The sequence below is a fragment of the Saccostrea echinata genome, unplaced genomic scaffold (genome assembly GCF_033153115.1).
Source record: "Saccostrea echinata isolate AGI-Se365-2 ecotype Australia unplaced genomic scaffold, CSIRO_AGI_Sech_v1 ptg000062l, whole genome shotgun sequence".
NCBI lineage: Eukaryota > Metazoa > Mollusca > Bivalvia > Ostreida > Ostreidae > Saccostrea > Saccostrea echinata.
The window spans coordinates 6707224-6726336 of NW_026889811.1; the positions used below are offsets into that span (position 1 = coordinate 6707224).

General features: G+C 35.0%; 1 protein-coding gene across 1 annotated transcript in view; it reads right to left on the minus strand.

Annotated features, from left to right (window-relative positions):
• Window positions 1-1638: 1638 nt before the first annotated feature.
• LOC133175501 (uncharacterized) overlaps window positions 1639-19113 on the minus strand; it is a 52913-nt gene continuing 35438 nt past the window's right edge. Inside the window, exons 27-36 of the mRNA XM_061310616.1 lie at window positions 17045-17445; window positions 16511-16621; window positions 14848-14961; window positions 7902-8015; window positions 7214-7327; window positions 6597-6710; window positions 6139-6283; window positions 5575-5850; window positions 5167-5332; window positions 1639-1798 (exon numbers count right to left, since the gene is read on the minus strand). Of these exons, the coding sequence (XP_061166600.1) occupies window positions 1679-1798; window positions 5167-5332; window positions 5575-5850; window positions 6139-6283; window positions 6597-6710; window positions 7214-7327; window positions 7902-8015; window positions 14848-14961; window positions 16511-16621; window positions 17045-17445 (1675 nt within the window). The 3' untranslated portion in view covers window positions 1639-1678. The remainder of the gene's footprint in view (window positions 1799-5166; window positions 5333-5574; window positions 5851-6138; window positions 6284-6596; window positions 6711-7213; window positions 7328-7901; window positions 8016-14847; window positions 14962-16510; window positions 16622-17044; window positions 17446-19113) is intronic.

The window sequence follows — 19113 nt, forward strand, 5'->3', positions numbered from 1 at the left end:
AAAGTCATCACATTTATCATAAAGATTTGTTGTTAGATTACCACTAACGTCTTTTTCTAGTAAAATATCCAAATATGAAAAAGATGTGTCAGACACTGTGGTATCTTTCATTTCAAGCTCACTGGGATATATCGTGTCGACATATGAATGGAAATAACTATTGTTAATTGATAATACGTCGTCGATATATCTACATGTCGAGTTGAAGGCCACAGCAATTAACATATTTCTTTTTCTCATGTATAAGATTTTGAGTAAATTATGCTTCATATGAATACAAAAATAGGTCTGCTAACAACGGGACGCAATTGGTACCCATGGAAATTCCAACAGATTTTTGGAAGACATGGTCTCCAAAAACCGCATAGATATTGTCAATCAGAAACTCAAGCATCTTTTTGATATCAACTTCAGAGTACTTGTGTGTACAATCAGTTTGTTTTTCCTAAAATAACTTTGCAAATGACCAATGACAAGGTTAGTAAATTTACGAGTTTCATATTTATTGAAAAAGCAGCTGCAAATGATGTCAAAAACCCTTGAGTTTAATTTATCGTGGGAAATGGTTGTATACAGAGTTGAAAAGTCATAAGTTCTTACGTTACTGATTTTGGTAAAATTTTGTGATTTCAAATTTTCCAAAAGTTCCTTGGAATTTTTAAAGTATTTACATCTGATTTACACAACTTCTCAAAAATATTGTTGCACACTACTCCTGAAGTTTCTCCTTCACTGCTGTTAATATTTTAGTGAGGAGTAAAGAAAGAGACTTGGTAGAACATTTACTGGAACCGCATTGTATATTTGTTTTTAAGGATTTTTATGAAGTTTCGGAATCCAATACAAATATGGTAATTCAAATTCATTTTGGTTGTTGGGAATATTATTTTCTCCTTAGAAAGGGAGCTATGGGTATAAGTTGGATTGCCACTTGTAGAATTAAATCCCAGATCTTCTAAAATACAATTAAAATAATGAGCCTTGCAAACAAAGACAATGTTGTTACCTGCTCTGAACATTAAGGATAGATGGTTTTCATATTGCCCCTCAATCGCCACAATAAAATTACACAAGATAAGGATACTTGCATATTAATCAAAGCCCGACTGTCCTTGAAAAATAAGATTTAAACAAAAAAAAATTAATGCCTTTGGCTTCTTATTGTGTCCCCACCCACCCCTGGGGCTATGATTTGGACAAACTTTGATCTGATGTACATTACCTGATGATGCGTGTAAAGTAATATTGCTAATCAAGGCTCTGATGTTCTATAGAAGTAGATTTTAAAAGATTTTTCCTGTATATATCCCATGTAAAAGTGTGATCCCCTATTGTGGTTCCTCCCTCTTATAGGGGTCACGATTTGAACAACCTTGGAAGGAAGCTGTCACATATCAGGTATTTCATCTTTTCTTACCCAGTGGTTCTTGAGAAGACTTTTAAATTACCCCCACTCTATTTTTATTTCCTTTCGGAATAAGTTTGGTTACAATTGGCCAAGTGGTTCTAGAGAAAACGATTAAAGATTAGCTCACTTGAACCTTCGGCTCAGGTGCGCTCAAAAGTTAAATATAACAGACGTCCGACAAACTTTGATAAGAAAAGCTCAGGTAAGCTAACCAATGAATACATAACGACAAAACATATTTAATATCTACAAATCGTATACAGTTATTGTTTATGAAAATGTGGCTGTATTGTTAGATTGAACTATATCGGCAGCTCTGAACTTCATCTCTACCATCTTAAGGGAGTATTTAGTTCTTTTCCAGGTGAAATATTCTAATCCGTCATGGATCTACAAGTAAAAAAAGAGAAATATCTTTGAGATGTACATTTATCACTGGTTATCACTGTTATCACTGGTTTACAAGTTCCAATACGAAATAAACTGTATTTGACCTGTGTGTGTATTACATCTTTTTTTTTAACAAGAGGCCCATGGGCCACATAGCTCACTTGAGCACTGCATAAATGCATAAACAGTCCATACCTACCCCTAAAGGGGAGGAGGTATGATTTGAACAAACTTGAAACTATACTTACTTAGGATGCTTACATATTTCTTTGATTAACTGTGGCTTTTTCCTATAAATTTGAACTTTCATTGATTTTTAAAGATTTTTCCATTTCATGTAAAACTTTGATCGTCCATTGTGGCCCTGCTGTACCCCCGAGGGTCATGATTTGAACAAACTTGAATCTACACTGCATGAGAATATTTCCATATGAATAAGACCAGTCATGGCTTTGCTGTTCCTCTGAAGAAGATTTTCAAAGATTTTTCCTAAACCGTGATCGTCCATTACGGCCCCACCCTAACCCCCGCGGGTCATGATTTAGAGAAATTTGAATCTACACTACCTGAGGATGCTTCCATATAAATATGTCAGACCAATCATAGCTTTGCTGTTCTTTAGAATAAAAGTTTTAATGATTTTTCCTATATATTCCTATGTAAAACTTTGATGGTCCATTGTGGCCCCACCCTACTCCCGGGGGTCATGATTTGAACAAACTTGAATCTACACTACCTGGGGATGCTTCCACATAAGTTTCATCTTTCCTGGCTCAATGATTCTTGAGAAGATTTTTAAAAGATGCAATTAATTTTTTTTTACAAATTTGTTATTATCTCCCCTTGGAAGAGGTTGTGGCCCTTCATTTGAACAAACTTGAATCCCCTAAGGGATCGACATTAACGGCTGTCCGATTGCCCGGGGCAAGTAAATTCTCAGTTCGGGCAAGTGAAACTGCTGATGTACTTGTCCGATCGGGCAACTGAATATTTTTGATAGATTTTTTTTTATCTTACATTAGTTTATAAACAAAACAATAAATTGAACATTTGATTTCTACCAGGAATATGACATTGTTTTTGCATTCGGAAATTCCTAGATCGTACCGTTTATCAAAAAATCGGGTTCGTTATTCCGTTTTTCTTTCGTGGTAGATAGTTGACAAAAATACGCTTTTTCTTTCGTGGTAGATAGTTGACAAAAAAACTTTCTTTACATTCTTATGAAATAAGATATTATAAAATAGTTTATTTATTAACTCACAGAATATAAAGAACACCAGTTATTCTTGGCACACGATGTATTCTGATCAGGATATGTATGTCTTGAAACATGGCAACTATTTTCCTCCAGGGTTGCTACAGTTTTTCAGAGGGGGGGGGGGGATCAAAATTCACAAAAAGATCGCACAGAAAATAATTTCAAAAATATGAATTTTATTTTTAAGGAAATATTGCTGCATAGCAGTGTGAGTTTACAAATATTTAAAATGTAGCATGAGCAGCAGATCAATTTTTTTCTGCCACTTAACTTGCCAAACATAAAGTAATATCTAACTTTACTTACAATAATAAATTAAGATACCGGTTCTCTTCTTTCTAATTTTGGGCAACCAAGTTTTGCATTCCGACAAGTCAAAGTTTGAGTTCACTTGCCCGAAGGGCAAGTGAATCTGAAAGTTCATGTCTATCCCTGCCCTTTACCCAAGGATAGTCTGTGCCAAGATTGGTTGAAATTGGCTCAGTGGTTTTGGAGAAGAAGATAGAATTGTATAAAGTTAACGACAACGGCGACATTGACAAGGACGACAACAGACAACGGACAAATTTCGATCAGAAAAGCCCACTTGAGCCTTCAGCTCAGGTGAGCTAGAAAGATCTCAAAGATACTAAAATACAAAACCATAAGGCTACTGTAACAGTTCTGCAGCTACGAATTCCATTACATTTCAGAAATAGGGGGAGGGAGTTGTAATGAAAAATAAAAGTCTTCAACGAAACTGTAGCTCTACTGGTTTGTAAAAAAACAAATTTTTAAGAAAAGTAGCACTTTGACCTAAAATTATGGCAACACTTATAAAGTGAGTAATGATTCCTGGTTTAGTCTCTTTTGTGACTAGTTTTATTGAAATCAAAACAAATCTATAGAAGAAGTAGTATTTTGAAAGAATTTTTTAAAAAAATTATATTTTAAGTAACCATGGCAACACCGTTCGTAAAAAAAAAAAAATGATACTACATTGATCAAGCATTCTGAGAGTATTGCATTAGCAATACTAGTCCCCTACCGGCAAGTGTAATCTGGTTCCCGTTAAGAATTGAAAATGCCATAATTCCGTCAAAAATTAATGAAGCAGGAGGAAATGCAAACTTGATCTATAACTAATCAAGGTAAAGCCACATACCAAAAATCAGCTCAATATCTACAAGCGTTTAGAAGAAAATTGCGGAAAACCCTTAAAAACTGAAAAGGCTGTAATTCCGTCAAAAATAAATGAAGCGGAACGAAATGCAAACTTGATCTGTAACTCATCAAGATACACTCACATACCAAAAATCAGCTCAATATCTGCAAGCGTTTAGGAAAAAAGTGCGGAAAACCAAGTGGAACAGACTGACAGACATACAGAGGGACAGACAGACAGCTAGACAGACGGATGGACAGACTCAGAGGAAACCTATAGTCCCCTCCGGTTTCACCGGTAGGGGACTAATAATGCATTTTAGCGTCAACTTGTGTTTCAAGTTTTATTGATTGATTGACTGTTGTTTTACGTCCCGTTTTTTTCACCCATATAGAGACGTCACCATATACCGGTGAAGGAATTCAAATTTAGAACTTTACTCGGCACTAGGGGGCCATTGAGCAGTGAAGGTTCTTTATCGTGCCAACGCCTACCGTGACACAGGGCCTCGGTTTTTAAGGTCTCATCCGAAAGAACCGCAACTTTCACTTCAAAGTGCCGAGCGCTTGGCGAAGGAACAGTTGCTACCTATTTTTTTAGCGACTTAGGTCAGTCGCGGCCGTGATTCGAATACACGACCTTCCGATTACGGAGCGAGCACTCTACCGACTGAGCTACCGTGACGGTTTATCAAGTTTTATTGGCTGTAGGACGAGTAGCGTTTTGAAAAAAAAACAACAACAGACAAACAGAAGGTGGACGAAGGAAACCTTACCATCGCATAAACTCTTTTGGTCTCTGTTCGTAAAAGCACAAAAAAAGAACTAGACATACGATCAGCAGTCATGCATCTTCGTTTTGAGGCTTTGGCCCAAATAAGCACATAAAATTTGGTACACTAAGCTTCTTAGATCCCTTTCATTGGCTTTTACCATGCAGTTATTTGCAGTGCATTTTACATACCGAGCTGTTGTAATCCGGCGTGTGATAATAAACTCCGTTCAAATTTGCTGCCCAGCAGCCATTATACCAGAATCCTCCGTGATAGACTTGTGCACAGTTTGTCCGGAAGTTATCATTATCGCGGTCCTTGGTGGAAAACTTCATTCCGTTATGTGAAAATACCTTCCTAAAAGTAAATGAGGGCAAACAGTTACTGTAAGTAAATGGTTTAGAATAACGTTTCTTGTGAAAAATTTATTAGTTTTTTTTTGGCCATATTGAAAGGTGTGTCATGCCTTAATGTTAAAAAAAAATATTCAAGAAAAGGGATGAAAGGTAATTATTAAAGCTTTTTAAATCTTATATAACACAAAAACCAGTTTAGATCCATGTCACAGATACTACAAAGTGCTTCAGAGGAATGCTAACCAGTAAAAATTCAAGGCGTCTCCGGCGGTTCCTCTGTACCCACCAACCGTCAGTTTGAATTGCTCGGATTCGGAGCCGATCGAAAAATTATCATATTCTGCATATGCTGTATTATTGTCCCAATCCATCATATCGATTCTCAGCACCAGATTGGTTCTGTTGTGGGTCACGTTGTATAACCTTTCGGTGCCCCACCAGTAACTGGCTCCAAGATTTCCAAAACCTTCCTTGTAGTCGTTCCAATTTCGGTTGAAATTTACAACGCTGCCAACTCGTCTGCAAAATTAAGAAAATGACGGATATACTGAAATATTCAAAAGTGATCATATATTTAAAGCATTTTCAATATCATTAAATTTAGTTGACTGATTCTTTGTACAATGCTATAATAATGGATGATTAAAAATAGGTGTATTTGTCAAATCTATTAATTTACGAATAATAAAAGATTCAACTTTGCAAAAACGATATATTCATTTATTTTGCATATTCTCCTTTAAAAGGCTTGAAAATATTTTATATAATAGTTCTCCATTTTTGAAATAGAAAAAAATCTATTCTTACCTTTGGAAAATGGTCCATCCGCCATTGTCAGTGTGCATGTCGCAGACGGCCAGAGTTAACATTTTGTTTGGTTCTCTCACAGTATACACGGCGTCTCTGTTCATATTCCAGAAAGTCTTCAAGTCAGAACAGTCTCTGTTGGGGGCTAAAAATACCAAGTTTTAGAAACTTGCGTTTTGTTTCTTCTTTTTATGGTAACATAGGCTATGATGGTAATTAACTGAAGACTTCCGAGTGAACAGAGTTTTTTATAAGAGGATTATGAATAGAATTACCATCACTGCTAATGTATTATCTGATTTTTTTTAAAAAAGGTCTCCTGTAAGAAAATTTGCATGCAACACATCCAAGACCCCCTCCCCCCTAAGAAAGAAATTTGACTATTATAATTCTTTGACGTCGTGAAAAAAGAACTATGTGAAATCAAAGAAAATTTCCGAAGATGCATCGAAACTTACCCTGGTCGCACAGTTTTCCCTTGATTAGAGGTGAGTTACATTCGCAGTGGAAAGTACCATTATCATTTACACATTTACCATGTACACAAGGGTTGTCCTGGCATTCGTCAAAGTCTATAATTGATATATTATCACCACTGTTAGCGAGGTTGAAGTATTATCGTTTTTCAAGAAACAAGTTTGGATTGGACACGCAACTGTCTTGAACTCTAAATGCATGGTTTTAGAAAATTACAATTCTATTATATATTTTTGTCTATAATGAAAAAAAAAACTAACTGTTTTGTTTTTGATTAATTAGTCCTTCGTGAATTTCCTCTTTTATGACTGCAATTGTACATAATGACACTGTCTTGTTTACATACAATGTAAATCAATTTTGACCAGATGACAGTATTATTATACAAAAAAAGTTGTCTTCTTGTATATTTGAAGTCATTCTCATTTTATAATTTCAAAATTTACAGTATGAGAGGCAGTTGAAGGTAAAGGAAACATATATGTTACGGGTGGAACGTTCTTCATCTCAATTTTCTAGTAGTAAATATGGATATGAGTGCAAAATCAAAAAGAAAAAAAAAACTAGCCTGAAAATACAATTGAAGGGAAAAACTCACCATTTTCGCAATCTTTTCCATTCCATCCTGGAGCACACACGCAATAATAATCGTTGATGTCATCCAAACAGAATCCTCCATTCAAGCAAGGATCGCTCTCACATTCATCATTGTCTGTCGGGAGAATTCCAAAATCAAAGATCAAAGTACCGAAAGTACTGCATATGGACATTTAAAGAGACTGTATACTTTTGACAAATATATAGACTATAATTATCGTTAATTACTTGAATATCTTCAGATATTAAAAAATAAAGAAAGCCGTTTAATTGTTTTGAAAGTAGCATTTGATTTTTCAGTTCATTCTGTATCATTTCCTAATAACTACGTCCTGGAAAAAATTATGAAAGTTGTAAATAAATGTAGAGAATAATTATGCATTGAGCACCTTTTAAAGTAAACTTAATAATGCATTGATGTAGGTTACTAATGATAGGGAGAGAATACGAAATACTTTGAGAAGCAAAAAATCATCAAATAGACATGGCAAAAAGAAAAAAAACAAAACAAATAAAAAACACTATACTGATGCATGGTTCACCTACATATGGTATGTTAATTTATTAGAATATAAATTTTAATAATTAATCAATTAATTACTTAATTAAATAATGAAATTTTCCTTTTTTCAACATTTGGGGGAGGGTAACTTAAGGCAATTTCCCTCACTGATTAATTCTATACTTACTCATTTGACAGTGGACTCCTGAGAATCCTGGGGCGCAGTGACAGAGATACATGTTGATCAAATCTTCACAGGAACCGCCATTTTCACACGGGTTTGATGCGCATTCGTCAATATCTAAAACAATTTTTAAAAAACTTTTTACAATAATGAAAAAATTAGTCAAATTAGAAGAAATTTAAAGAGTTATAATCGGATTTATGTAGTGAATGCGTTATAAATCCATTTATCACAGCGCCCCACGTGGAAGGATGCGCGCGCAATATATGCGCAAGCATTTGTACATTCCATTCTCACACCATTTCCAAATGTTGCACGTTTAGGGTTTGCTGTGAATTTTTAAGAAAATTTAGAATACTGCACAATGACATTGTCAAAAGACTGTGGTGTACAAAGACGAGGTTTTACTGATTGTTTGCACTAATTGTACCGTTAGTGTACTTCAACATGCTAGAGTTTTCGACTTCGCGCCGAAGGGCTGTAAAGAGCGTATGGACGTTAGCCGAGGCTCTTACTTCTAGGAGTATTGTTGCTGTAAATATTGACCAAGATGTCCACAACATCTATAGTCGCCAAAGCCAAACAAGGCATTACAAAATGAAGAGAGAGAATAACGTCAATACCAGCGCTAGCAATGAGGAGGACATGCATAATACTACTACACACAGCACAAACGGTATGTCATCTTGTATGCCTGCATCAATTATTAGTATAATGTTTTCACTGTTGTATCAATTACATTTTTAAAAAATGCACAAGAAAATACTAAATGTTCAGTTAATCGATCATTCTGTTAAAATCAGTGGGAAAAGGCAAAGAATAAGCTAGTCATTACAATTGGTTTTATTGTATTTAGTAGACTCTAAATTTAAGCACACCCCCTTCAACCACAGAGTTTAGAGCAATATAAATATAATTATGCACACTTTAAGATTGGGTTCCATAAAACTCCCATTGACTTGAATTAAGTTAACCTCATACTCTTAAGATCACGCACTCGGCATCGTCGGTCATTGTTCCGATGTTGTAAGCGCCCGAGTATATATTTCATGGAGCCTTAATGTTATCAATATATGAGGCTATAATAATAAGACTTATTTATCTATTCACCAATCAATGAGCTTTGAAAGGGGGGCATATATATATATATATATAATTTATAAAAACAATACAATTACGTTTATAGCAAGTAATGGCTGCATTACGTGCAATATTAACCTGATCCTCACTTGTAATATTTAACTGTCCTCGCTAGCATCCCTCATACAATTGAAAGACTAGAGTGTTTTGATGCCAAATATCGTTACTTATTGTGTATATATGTGCACATTGTTATAAAATATGTATTTTAAGCTTGTTCTCCCTTCGATTAACATCTTCGTGTCCGTCCTCAATAAATCAGCAACCCCGGCCTGGGGAAACACTTTTTGAAACAGAAAACATTAAATTTCGTTACTCCTAGGCATTCAATTAATAAACATCGGTCATTCTTAAGTAAATATTAAACTACTTCCAATATTTATGCATGTCATGTTCCACCAAAGCAAGAATTAGGCGATGAGTTGAGAAATGGTTTTAATTTAATTTAGGGCGCGTGGAGTGAAGAGCAAATTAATTAATTAATTAATTGCAATTTCAGTAGATCTGTATCAAGACAAATTCAGTATATGTTGCTGAGTGAAATAGCTATGGGCGAATGGCTGTTCCTTTTCCTTAACACCTCTATCAAAACTAGGCCCATAAATCATGGAGGGGGATCAATATCCACATAACAATAAACCCAAAAATTTTATAGATTGAGGGACATAATCGGTATGATAGCACCATTGATAAGATCTTTACCTGGCAAAATGGATACAAAAAATCGTTTTTAGACTATTGTCTAGAAAACCAGATGATGTTTTGCTTACTTGGCTTCGAATAACTACTATGTCAAACGCCTTCCATTTGTTGTTACACATCGTCACCAATAAATAAATAAATAAAGTGATTAATAAATTAATTAAACACAAATGAAATATTATCTTTTTTCAATGGGTCGTCAGATCACAACCTGGTTCGAAATATGAAACGCATTTATTTATCTTGATGTCTTTCTGTTTTGCAAGTTCAGCTCACGCCAACATTTGCTCAAAATTGATGACACGTTTGGCGATTTTGGTCAGCATTGGGAATTCTTCAATGCGTTGAACATTTGTTCCCGTCACAAAAATTAATTCATCTGGGTTTGGAAATTGATACATGTCAAGTTTGTATTCTGACGAAAAGCTAATTAAACCTAAGATTTTGCTGATAGGAAGGGCCAATAAATCTTAAAAGTCACTTCAAATGAAATGCAATTCTTTCAGTGCCGTCTTACCGCGCTGTTACCAGCGTTCCCACGGTGCAATGACTGGCATAAAAAATGCAGCAACTTTTCATTTGTATAAAGACCATTTGTTTTTATGTCATTTAAATTTTGAATAACTTTATATTTATTTATTTACGATATGGCTGATTAAGCAGTAATATTCTTTAGCTGAGCACGGTAAGCGCAGACGGAAGGCATACTGGCTGCGGGAAAGCCAGCATATGGTTATACACCTATAATTGTAGTAAAGTTATTTTGGTTACGATTAGATCACACAACTTTATAAACAGACGTCAAAATATGTAAGATCTATACAATTTGATTTGATGTTTAGTATATTTAGAAATGACTTATACACGTTTTTAGATTTTACCTTATTAAATTGAGATCTCCATCATAGAATTACTTGATCCATGTTATCATCACGGAAGTACTATTTCATTTATCAACATTACTTGCATATACAGTGTAAAATTTTACAATATACAAATACATATATAGATTATTTAGTATGTATACACATAAATTGTTTGTACTGTTTGTAATTGTAGAAATCATGCTTGTTGTTTGTGATGCCTGAAAGGGCCCTGATTTGGAAATAAAGAATCTTATCTACCATACTATCATCAATAAATAAATAAATAAATAGTGTATTCCATCTCATGTTCTCATTAATGTTAATACGTATCCAACAGTAGATAATTAACTATCTTTAGTAAGAAAACCTTTTTATACTAAGCACTTTAAGTTTAAACTCGGCATTGCATAAGTAGAACCTCGTTATAAACGAGTACTTTCATCACGTAGACGTTAAACTGCGGGGGGGGGGGGGGGCAGTAGGGTAAAGAGACACAGTTACTCTCTGTATTGTTAATTATTAGCCATGCACCATTGTTTACGAATCAGAGCAAACATTCCTGGTAATTTATTATTTATATTAACCTTAAACTAGATGTGTTGCGTCTCAATATAAATATATCCACTATACATGTAAATTATATTCTTTTAGAACTTGAAAAGCTACTTACTTTCATGCGAATCAATTCAATTATTTGGAAGAGAACAATTTAAATGTTATCATTCATAGATTATAAACCCTGCACTTCAATAGAATAAGAAAGACATTTGAACTTTTTCTCTAGATACTTGGTTCATCTGTTCATTTTAATCACAGGCTTCTATAGCAGTAAATTTTAGTATGTTGTAACGATATGCACTGCCGAATCCTTAAATAGTTCAGTAAAGTTAACTATAGGGTCGTTTCCAGATGTGATGGGAAGTTCGATCAGGAAAAAGATCGCAAAAGTAATTAACTCAGTTACCAAGCATAATTATACTTACAACAAAGGATAATTTTTATATACAATTCGTCTGGCAGTAAGCTAAAATTTTTAAAAGCGGGCTTAAAAATAGTGAACTGCCAACTTGATTTAATATCATTTATAGTAGTAGTAGTATCATTGATATATATTCTGGGGGTCACGGCTGGTTTTGTGAGTAGAGTGTTAAGCTACCCCCACGTTTGTGGCGGCGTGCATATTACATGAGTAACTATGCACGTTTGGCGGATTTAGCTTAACACAATTTATCTCGATTAGCGCCGCTGTGAACAGGGCGCGGCTGCAACATAATTATTTTGACAACTGGTCAATGGAAAACAATTGACAGAACATTGATTAATTGAAACATTGTTTGGCTTAAACATAAACTTACTACAATTCATTGAATTGAGTGAGTATTGATTGATTGAACATTGATTGATTGAATATTGAAACATTGATTGATTGAACATTGATTGATTGAATATTGATTGATTGATTTAATATTGATTGATATTATTGAAAATGGATTGATTCATTGGACTGAAACTTTTTGATTGATTCAACTGAATATTCATTAATTGATTGGATATTCATTAATTGAATTGATAAATTTATTGATTGATTGATTGAACTTGATATTGATTGATTCAATTGAATATTGATTGATTGATTGAATATTGTTTTATAAGGCTGGCGCACCGCAAAATTTGGAAAGCAAACGCCAGTCTTATAGTGTAAAAAATGACATGTGTACAGTTAATATTGATTGATTGATTGTTTGCTTTGATTGGAGGTGTGCCAAAAACCAATTGGGTCGGCACCCACTGAACACATGTACCTTAAATATTTGATCTGCAACCAGCCGTGGCCATATGATGCCAAACTTAATAAATAAATAATTAAGAAATGGTGTCACTTGTTTTTTAGTGGTAGTCTGTGATAATCGGATTTATGTAGTGAATGCGTTATAAATCCATTTATCACAGCGCCCCACGTGGAAGGATGCGCGCGCAATATATGCGCAAGCATTTGTACATTCCATTCTCACACCATTTCCAAATGTTGCACGTTTAGGGTTTGCTGTGAATTTTTAAGAAAATTTACCCGCCCTTCCACACCCCATATTACTTTGACTTTTTCTGCGCCGAGTTCTTTTCATTTCAGAGAAAGAGGCCTAAGGAGCCAAGCTGTCAATCATTCTAAGACCTTGCCTTAGTCACGACCGGCCAAAGCTGCCATTCCTCGCCATACAGTGATGAATGCTATCGTGATGGACACTTCCAAGTACCAGAAGGAAGGATTTAGCTCACCCAATCGTATTGGCTTATTGACTCTAAACAGGGTGAAGCTGCAACACGATAACTATCGATCAAGGACTAGACAACACCCATCGTCACGGCTGGTCATCTTATTATGCGGACAGTATTGTCTCTGTAATTGACAGAGCGAAGAGCCAGTTGGAGAGATACATCGTATAGCGCTTAACACAAATCATCTTGACACGCGTCGCTGTTAACAGGGCGCAGCTGCAACTTGATTATGTGGATAACTTATCGATGGAAAACAACTAATTGACTTGATAATTAACACAGAACATTGATTAATTTATTGAAATATTGTTTGGCTTAAACATAAACTTACTACAATTCATTGAATTGAGTGAGTATTGATTGATTGAACATTGATTGATTGAACATTGATTGATTGAATATTGAAACATTGATTGATTGAACATTGATTGATTGAATATTGATTGATTGATTTAATATTGATTGATATTATTGAAAATGGATTGATTCATTGGACTGAAACTTTTTGATTGATTCAACTGAATATTCATTAATTGATTGGATATTCATTAATTGAATTGATAAATTTATTGATTGATTGATTGAACTTGATATTGATTGATTCAATTGAATATTGATTGATTGATTGAATATTGTTTTATAAGGCTGGCGCACCGCAAAATTTGGAAAGCAAACGCCAGTCTTATAGTGTAAAAAATGACATGTGTACAGTTAATATTGATTGATTGATTGTTTGCTTTGATTGGAGGTGTGCCAAAAACCAATTGGGTCGGCACCCACTGAACACATGTACCTTAAATATTTGATCTGCAACCAGCCGTGGCCATATGATGCCAAACTTAATAAATAAATAATTAAGAAATGGTGTCACTTGTTTTTTAGTGGTAGTCTGTGATAAATACGCTCAGATGACATTACCATCTTATAAATATGTGGCTAGGCGTTTACTAGGTTTGCATTTACATACATGTAGTATTCAGTCATATAATAAATTATATTTATACTAACCAACACTTGACATACATGTATTTAAAAATACTGGACAACAGAGTGAATAATACTATTTAAAAATCTGTTTATTTCTTTTCATTTGCATCGTCCTATTTAGATTAGAGCTTAAAACAGCAAAACATTTCGGAAAATCTTCTGAGTAGTGAGTACTATTTTGCAATGTACCATACTCTACTACATAGAGGTAGCCTACAGAAATTTATTACGTTCTCAAACAAAAAAGGGAACGATGCTATGAAGCTCATTACTAAGTTGTTTGAATAGGATGCGTGACAGTCCATGAATTGTAGCGTTCTTTCTCTGACTGGAATAATGTGTAAGGGCCACAGATTTAAAGAGATGTTATAGACTCTGCAACGTGATCCATTGGTAAATACACTGCAGACCATAAAAACCATTACAGAGCATCAATCAATGCTAGGAGCTCTACAAAAGCTTTTTCCTTTAGCATTTCATATCTTTAAAAGGACGACTGATACTCACGAATAGTGTAGTTTTGACCTGTGTAAGTAAGGACGACTGATATTTAAGGATAATGCAATTTTGACCTGTGTAAGTAATGACGACTGATACTTACTGATCTTGTTGTTCTGAATTGTGTATGTAAGGAACACTAATTCTTACAGATAGTGTAGTTTTAACCCGTGTAAGTAAGGACGACTGATACTTACGGATTGTGCAATTTTGGCCTGTGTAAGTAAGGACGACCGATACTTATACTGATTGAGCAGTTTGGACTTGTGTACGTAAGGACGACTGATACTTACTGATTCTGAGTTTGGACTTGTGTAAGTAAGGACGACCGATACTTATACTGATTGAGCAGTTTGGACTTGTGTAAGTAAGGACGACTGATACTTACTGATTGTGTAGTTTGGACCTGTGTAAGTAAGGCCGACTGATACTTACTGATTGTGTAGTTTGGATCTGTGTAAGTAAGGACGACTGATACGTACTGATTGTGCAGTTTGGACCTGTGTATCCTGCGTTACAGTTACAGACATAATCTCCATAGATGTTCGTACAGCTTCCGTGTCCACAGATACCAGTCGTGTGACATTCGTTCACATCTGTAAATACAAAGTTTAAAAATATGTCAGGCCTTTTACCAAAGCTCTAACACTGTTATCAGTGCGTGAGGACAAGACCCCTGCCCCTCCCGTATATGTATATATAGAGAGAAAAAGAGTGGGGTAGAATTTTTTATACGTTTGTTCTAGATAAGTTTTCGAATTGATGGCATGGATTATATCACAAATATGTCATTAAAAGATAATTTATTACAAAAAAATTTTTAAGGTCTTTATCGGGGGGGGGGGGGGTGTCCTCAAGCACCTGAGTTACATGTAAGTATAGTGCATATTCTTTTGATAAAGAAGAGATAGGGCTTTCATATTTGACATGTACATTACCTGTGACAAGACCTTTCCAAATATACTATGATTTTTGACCCCTTGACCTTGAAGTTTGACCTACTTTTCAAAAATGTTAACATTACTTGAAATTGGTTATAAAATTTGAATGAGAAAAGGTAGAACTTTTTTTTTTTAATAAATTCAGTTTTCACCAATTTCACGTAAAAATCGTATCACAAAGCAAGGACGTCTGTCCAATGATATTTATATTTTATTCTCATCTAACTAACAAAAGCGTTTCGTCACGCGAAGCAGTAATAAACAATTTACAATGCTCATGCAGGACAAAAAAAATTCCTAAATCTTAAACACAGATTTTTTTTTTATTGAAAAGAGTTTTCCAATTAATGAATTAATCGGATATAGCTGGAAAAGAACAGATATATATTATACAGGACAAAATCAAAACATGACACAGGTGAAATATACTGCAATGACCAAACCATATGAGCATAGTCTGTATGTGTGATATATTGATACTGATAAGCTGGGAAGGACCAACAATACCTATCATTAGTACTACAGATTTACTGAAGGGTAATTGATGTGTGTAGGTCAAATCAATGTACAGTAAAACTTGTCTAATCCGACCTCCTCTGGTTCCAAAGAAATTGGCCGGATTAGACAACATTTAAAACAATTGAATTTACTGCAAGGGACTTCAAGTTTTCACCGTATTAGACAATATTTCAGATTACACAACATCCGGATTAGACAAGTTTCACTAGCACTTATTTATTTTGGTATGCAACAACTTGTAAACAGACCTCAATGTCTTTTTAATATACCAAGGTCTAAACTTAGGTCAGTTGCACAATGAAACATGCATCGGACTAAACATTCACTGATGCACGTGCACATTCACGTTTAATTTGGAAGCTTGCAGTAGTTTGGATGTTTCTTGTGACCAGTTTGGACAGACCGAAAAACCGGTCGTCAAAGAATAACGGAGGGATAAATGCTGCATCAGACTAATCAGTGCAAGCTTGAGGTGAGTGAAAATTTTGGAGCATACCCTAAGGTAACTTAAGAGACCGTTAGACAGCCTGAGGGACAAACATAAGACATGGTGATTCCAATGCATCCCTCCTTAAACAACATCGTCCCAAGGGGGGATAAAAACCAGTTCCTTTTAATGAAATTTTGGGTTTAGTACATTTCTTATGCAGATTTATAGAGAGCAGACCGTATTACTCGAGATTACCTTCTTCGCAGTCTTGTCCCCTGTATCCGAGTGGACAATCACAGGTGTAATTTCCATTGGGTAGGGCTGTACATTTGGCCCCATGTGCACATGGACGCACCAAACATGGATCTGAATTTGGAAAATAATTGAACTTATGAATATTCATTCATGCATTTTAACTGTAAATATTTTGAATTTTCCTGAATAAGATATTTTAACGACTCTATTTTTTTGGATTGAACCCATGTGTTTTTAAAGTCGTTCAAATTAATACTAGTACTCACGAAAGACAATGCAAATGCTTCTGTGCCCAAATGAATTTTCAACTGATTCGTTAATTCTGAATGTGACCAGAATCACGAATACATGCAAATAAATCTTGTTTGGTGAAAGATTGCTTATCGTACACTCGTCAAACGTGTTCGAATGAAATACTTGATTTTTCGTGATTTACTGTTTCTTACTTCTGACCAACTTTAGCAACCCAAATGTTATCAAGTGGAATTGCATTTAAATGAAAAGTAAGAATAACGATAATACTTTTTATCCTACCTGAAAGCTTTGTAAGAATTGTCTGGTTAACATATGCCAGCTGATTTTTCAAAACTCCGTTCTCTGTCAACAGGTTGTGAACCTCGTCAGTTAAGATTCTAACCAGGCCATTCAGATTTTCTTCCTCCTTCTTCAGTTTACTGACTTCCTCTATGAGGTTCATAGTTCCTGTGACATTGTGGCCAAAGAGACCCAGAATCTGATCAATCTGTTTGTCGTGGTTGGCAAGGTGTTCAACCATAGCGGACGCAGTGGAGTTGTCCATTACGTGAGGGTTCACGAGGGAATCTTTGACCGGTATGGTCAGAGTATAGGTACAGGTACCATCGGGGTTACAATGACCGTCAAATTGATGGATTCTGTATCCATAGGGGTCCGCTGCTTGGGTAGACTGGCAAAAACTGTAGGAAATGTGCAGTAAAATTAGACTGAAAACGCGAAGCATTTTGCCGGCTTCTTTGTGAACGGAGTTCCAGAGATATTCTGACCAGATTTCTCTATCTCATAAAAAGTCGTGGAAAATCATGCGTCAAGGGTCATGTAGGTTAGATAATTCCAAGTGAACTTCTTAGCACTATATATTTCGACATACTTAGAACGGTGAACGTTTTATATTGAAAGTGCAAATAACTGCCATTTTTACTATAAAGAAATTCAGTGTAGTATCATGTTCTAAATTTTGAAAGGTGGGAGTAAATACGAAATTTACTTCCACTCAGTTATTTCAGAATTTTAGAACACGATCGACTGTGATAAATCTGTCTAAATGAAGTTCGCCTTTAATTTTGTCATGAGGATTTTTTCTGAAGAGAACTTGAAAGTTCATAACAAATTAAATTTATTTGTATCGAAAACGCTTATGGCATTTATTAACACTTGAGAATGATATTTTAAAGATTTGCCCAAGGCAAGTAGTTGTGCTTGTAATTATATTTTAAAACTAAGCAGAAAAATTGCTGTTTCCCACCCCACCCCCTCACCCCCAACAACTTATTTTTTGCGAAGCAAATACATGCATGGACATGTACAGTGTATGTAATAAAAATCAGTATAATTTGATAAATTAGGATGTTTTATGTCTTGTGAAAAAGATTCTCAAGTAAAAGGAATTAAATACGTCTGCTATTAAATGACCTTGATCAAATTGACCTTCTTTTACTCAAATCGAGTATATAAATATGCTGGTCAAAACTTGAAACGATCTACTTAGGTTTTCCTCGCTCACTTTTTCCTTTTCTTGAAAGTTCGACTGGACGTCTCTATATGAGTGAAAAATTCTCAAACGGAACGTAAAACAACAATCAATCAATCGACTGATTTTTTTTTTATTATGAAGAATAACATTTTAGAGAAGAGAGGAGTTTTTAACCATGATTTATTGTACCATTAAATCACAAAAACTTGAAAGTACCGCACAAGAACAAATTCTTAACTAAATTTTTTTTGTATCCCCCAATAGCACGAATTACTAGCTGAAACCTACTCCTCACAGAGGTCATGTTATGGTGTGAATTCTTATATTCCAGGTCCTCCCGAAATCAGGTTCAACCACCAATAGACTATATGCGGTTGAAAAAGCTCTTGTAATCTTTTTTTCAATTTCGTCCCATACATGTTCAATAAGATTGGAATCTGGAATATATGGGGATAACTCAATTACACCAAAAATGTGCTGATGCAGCATCTGTTAGGGATTCTAGCTGTGTGGGGAGTTGCCTTATGCATGAGAATAATTCCTCAATTTTCCCGGGTGTGAGGTATGGTCACTGGCCGGAGAATATTTTGATGCTTCACAGCATTCAGATTCCGGTGGATTGGAACATTTTATGTTTTTCCTATGAAACAATATAGTCGCCATAACCATGACGGTCCTGGTGAAGGGACGTCATTCGCCGTTTGCTTCGTCGACGCAAATTGGTTCCGTTGAAATTCTTGATAATGTTTTAGATTGTTTTGTTGTCTCAGTTGAAATTTCCATGCAAAGTTTTTTTTTGTAGATACAGTTTAAACAGTGTTCAATTTTGTTAACATTCGTAAATGCTGTGGCCTGAGAGTTACACCTTTGCAAA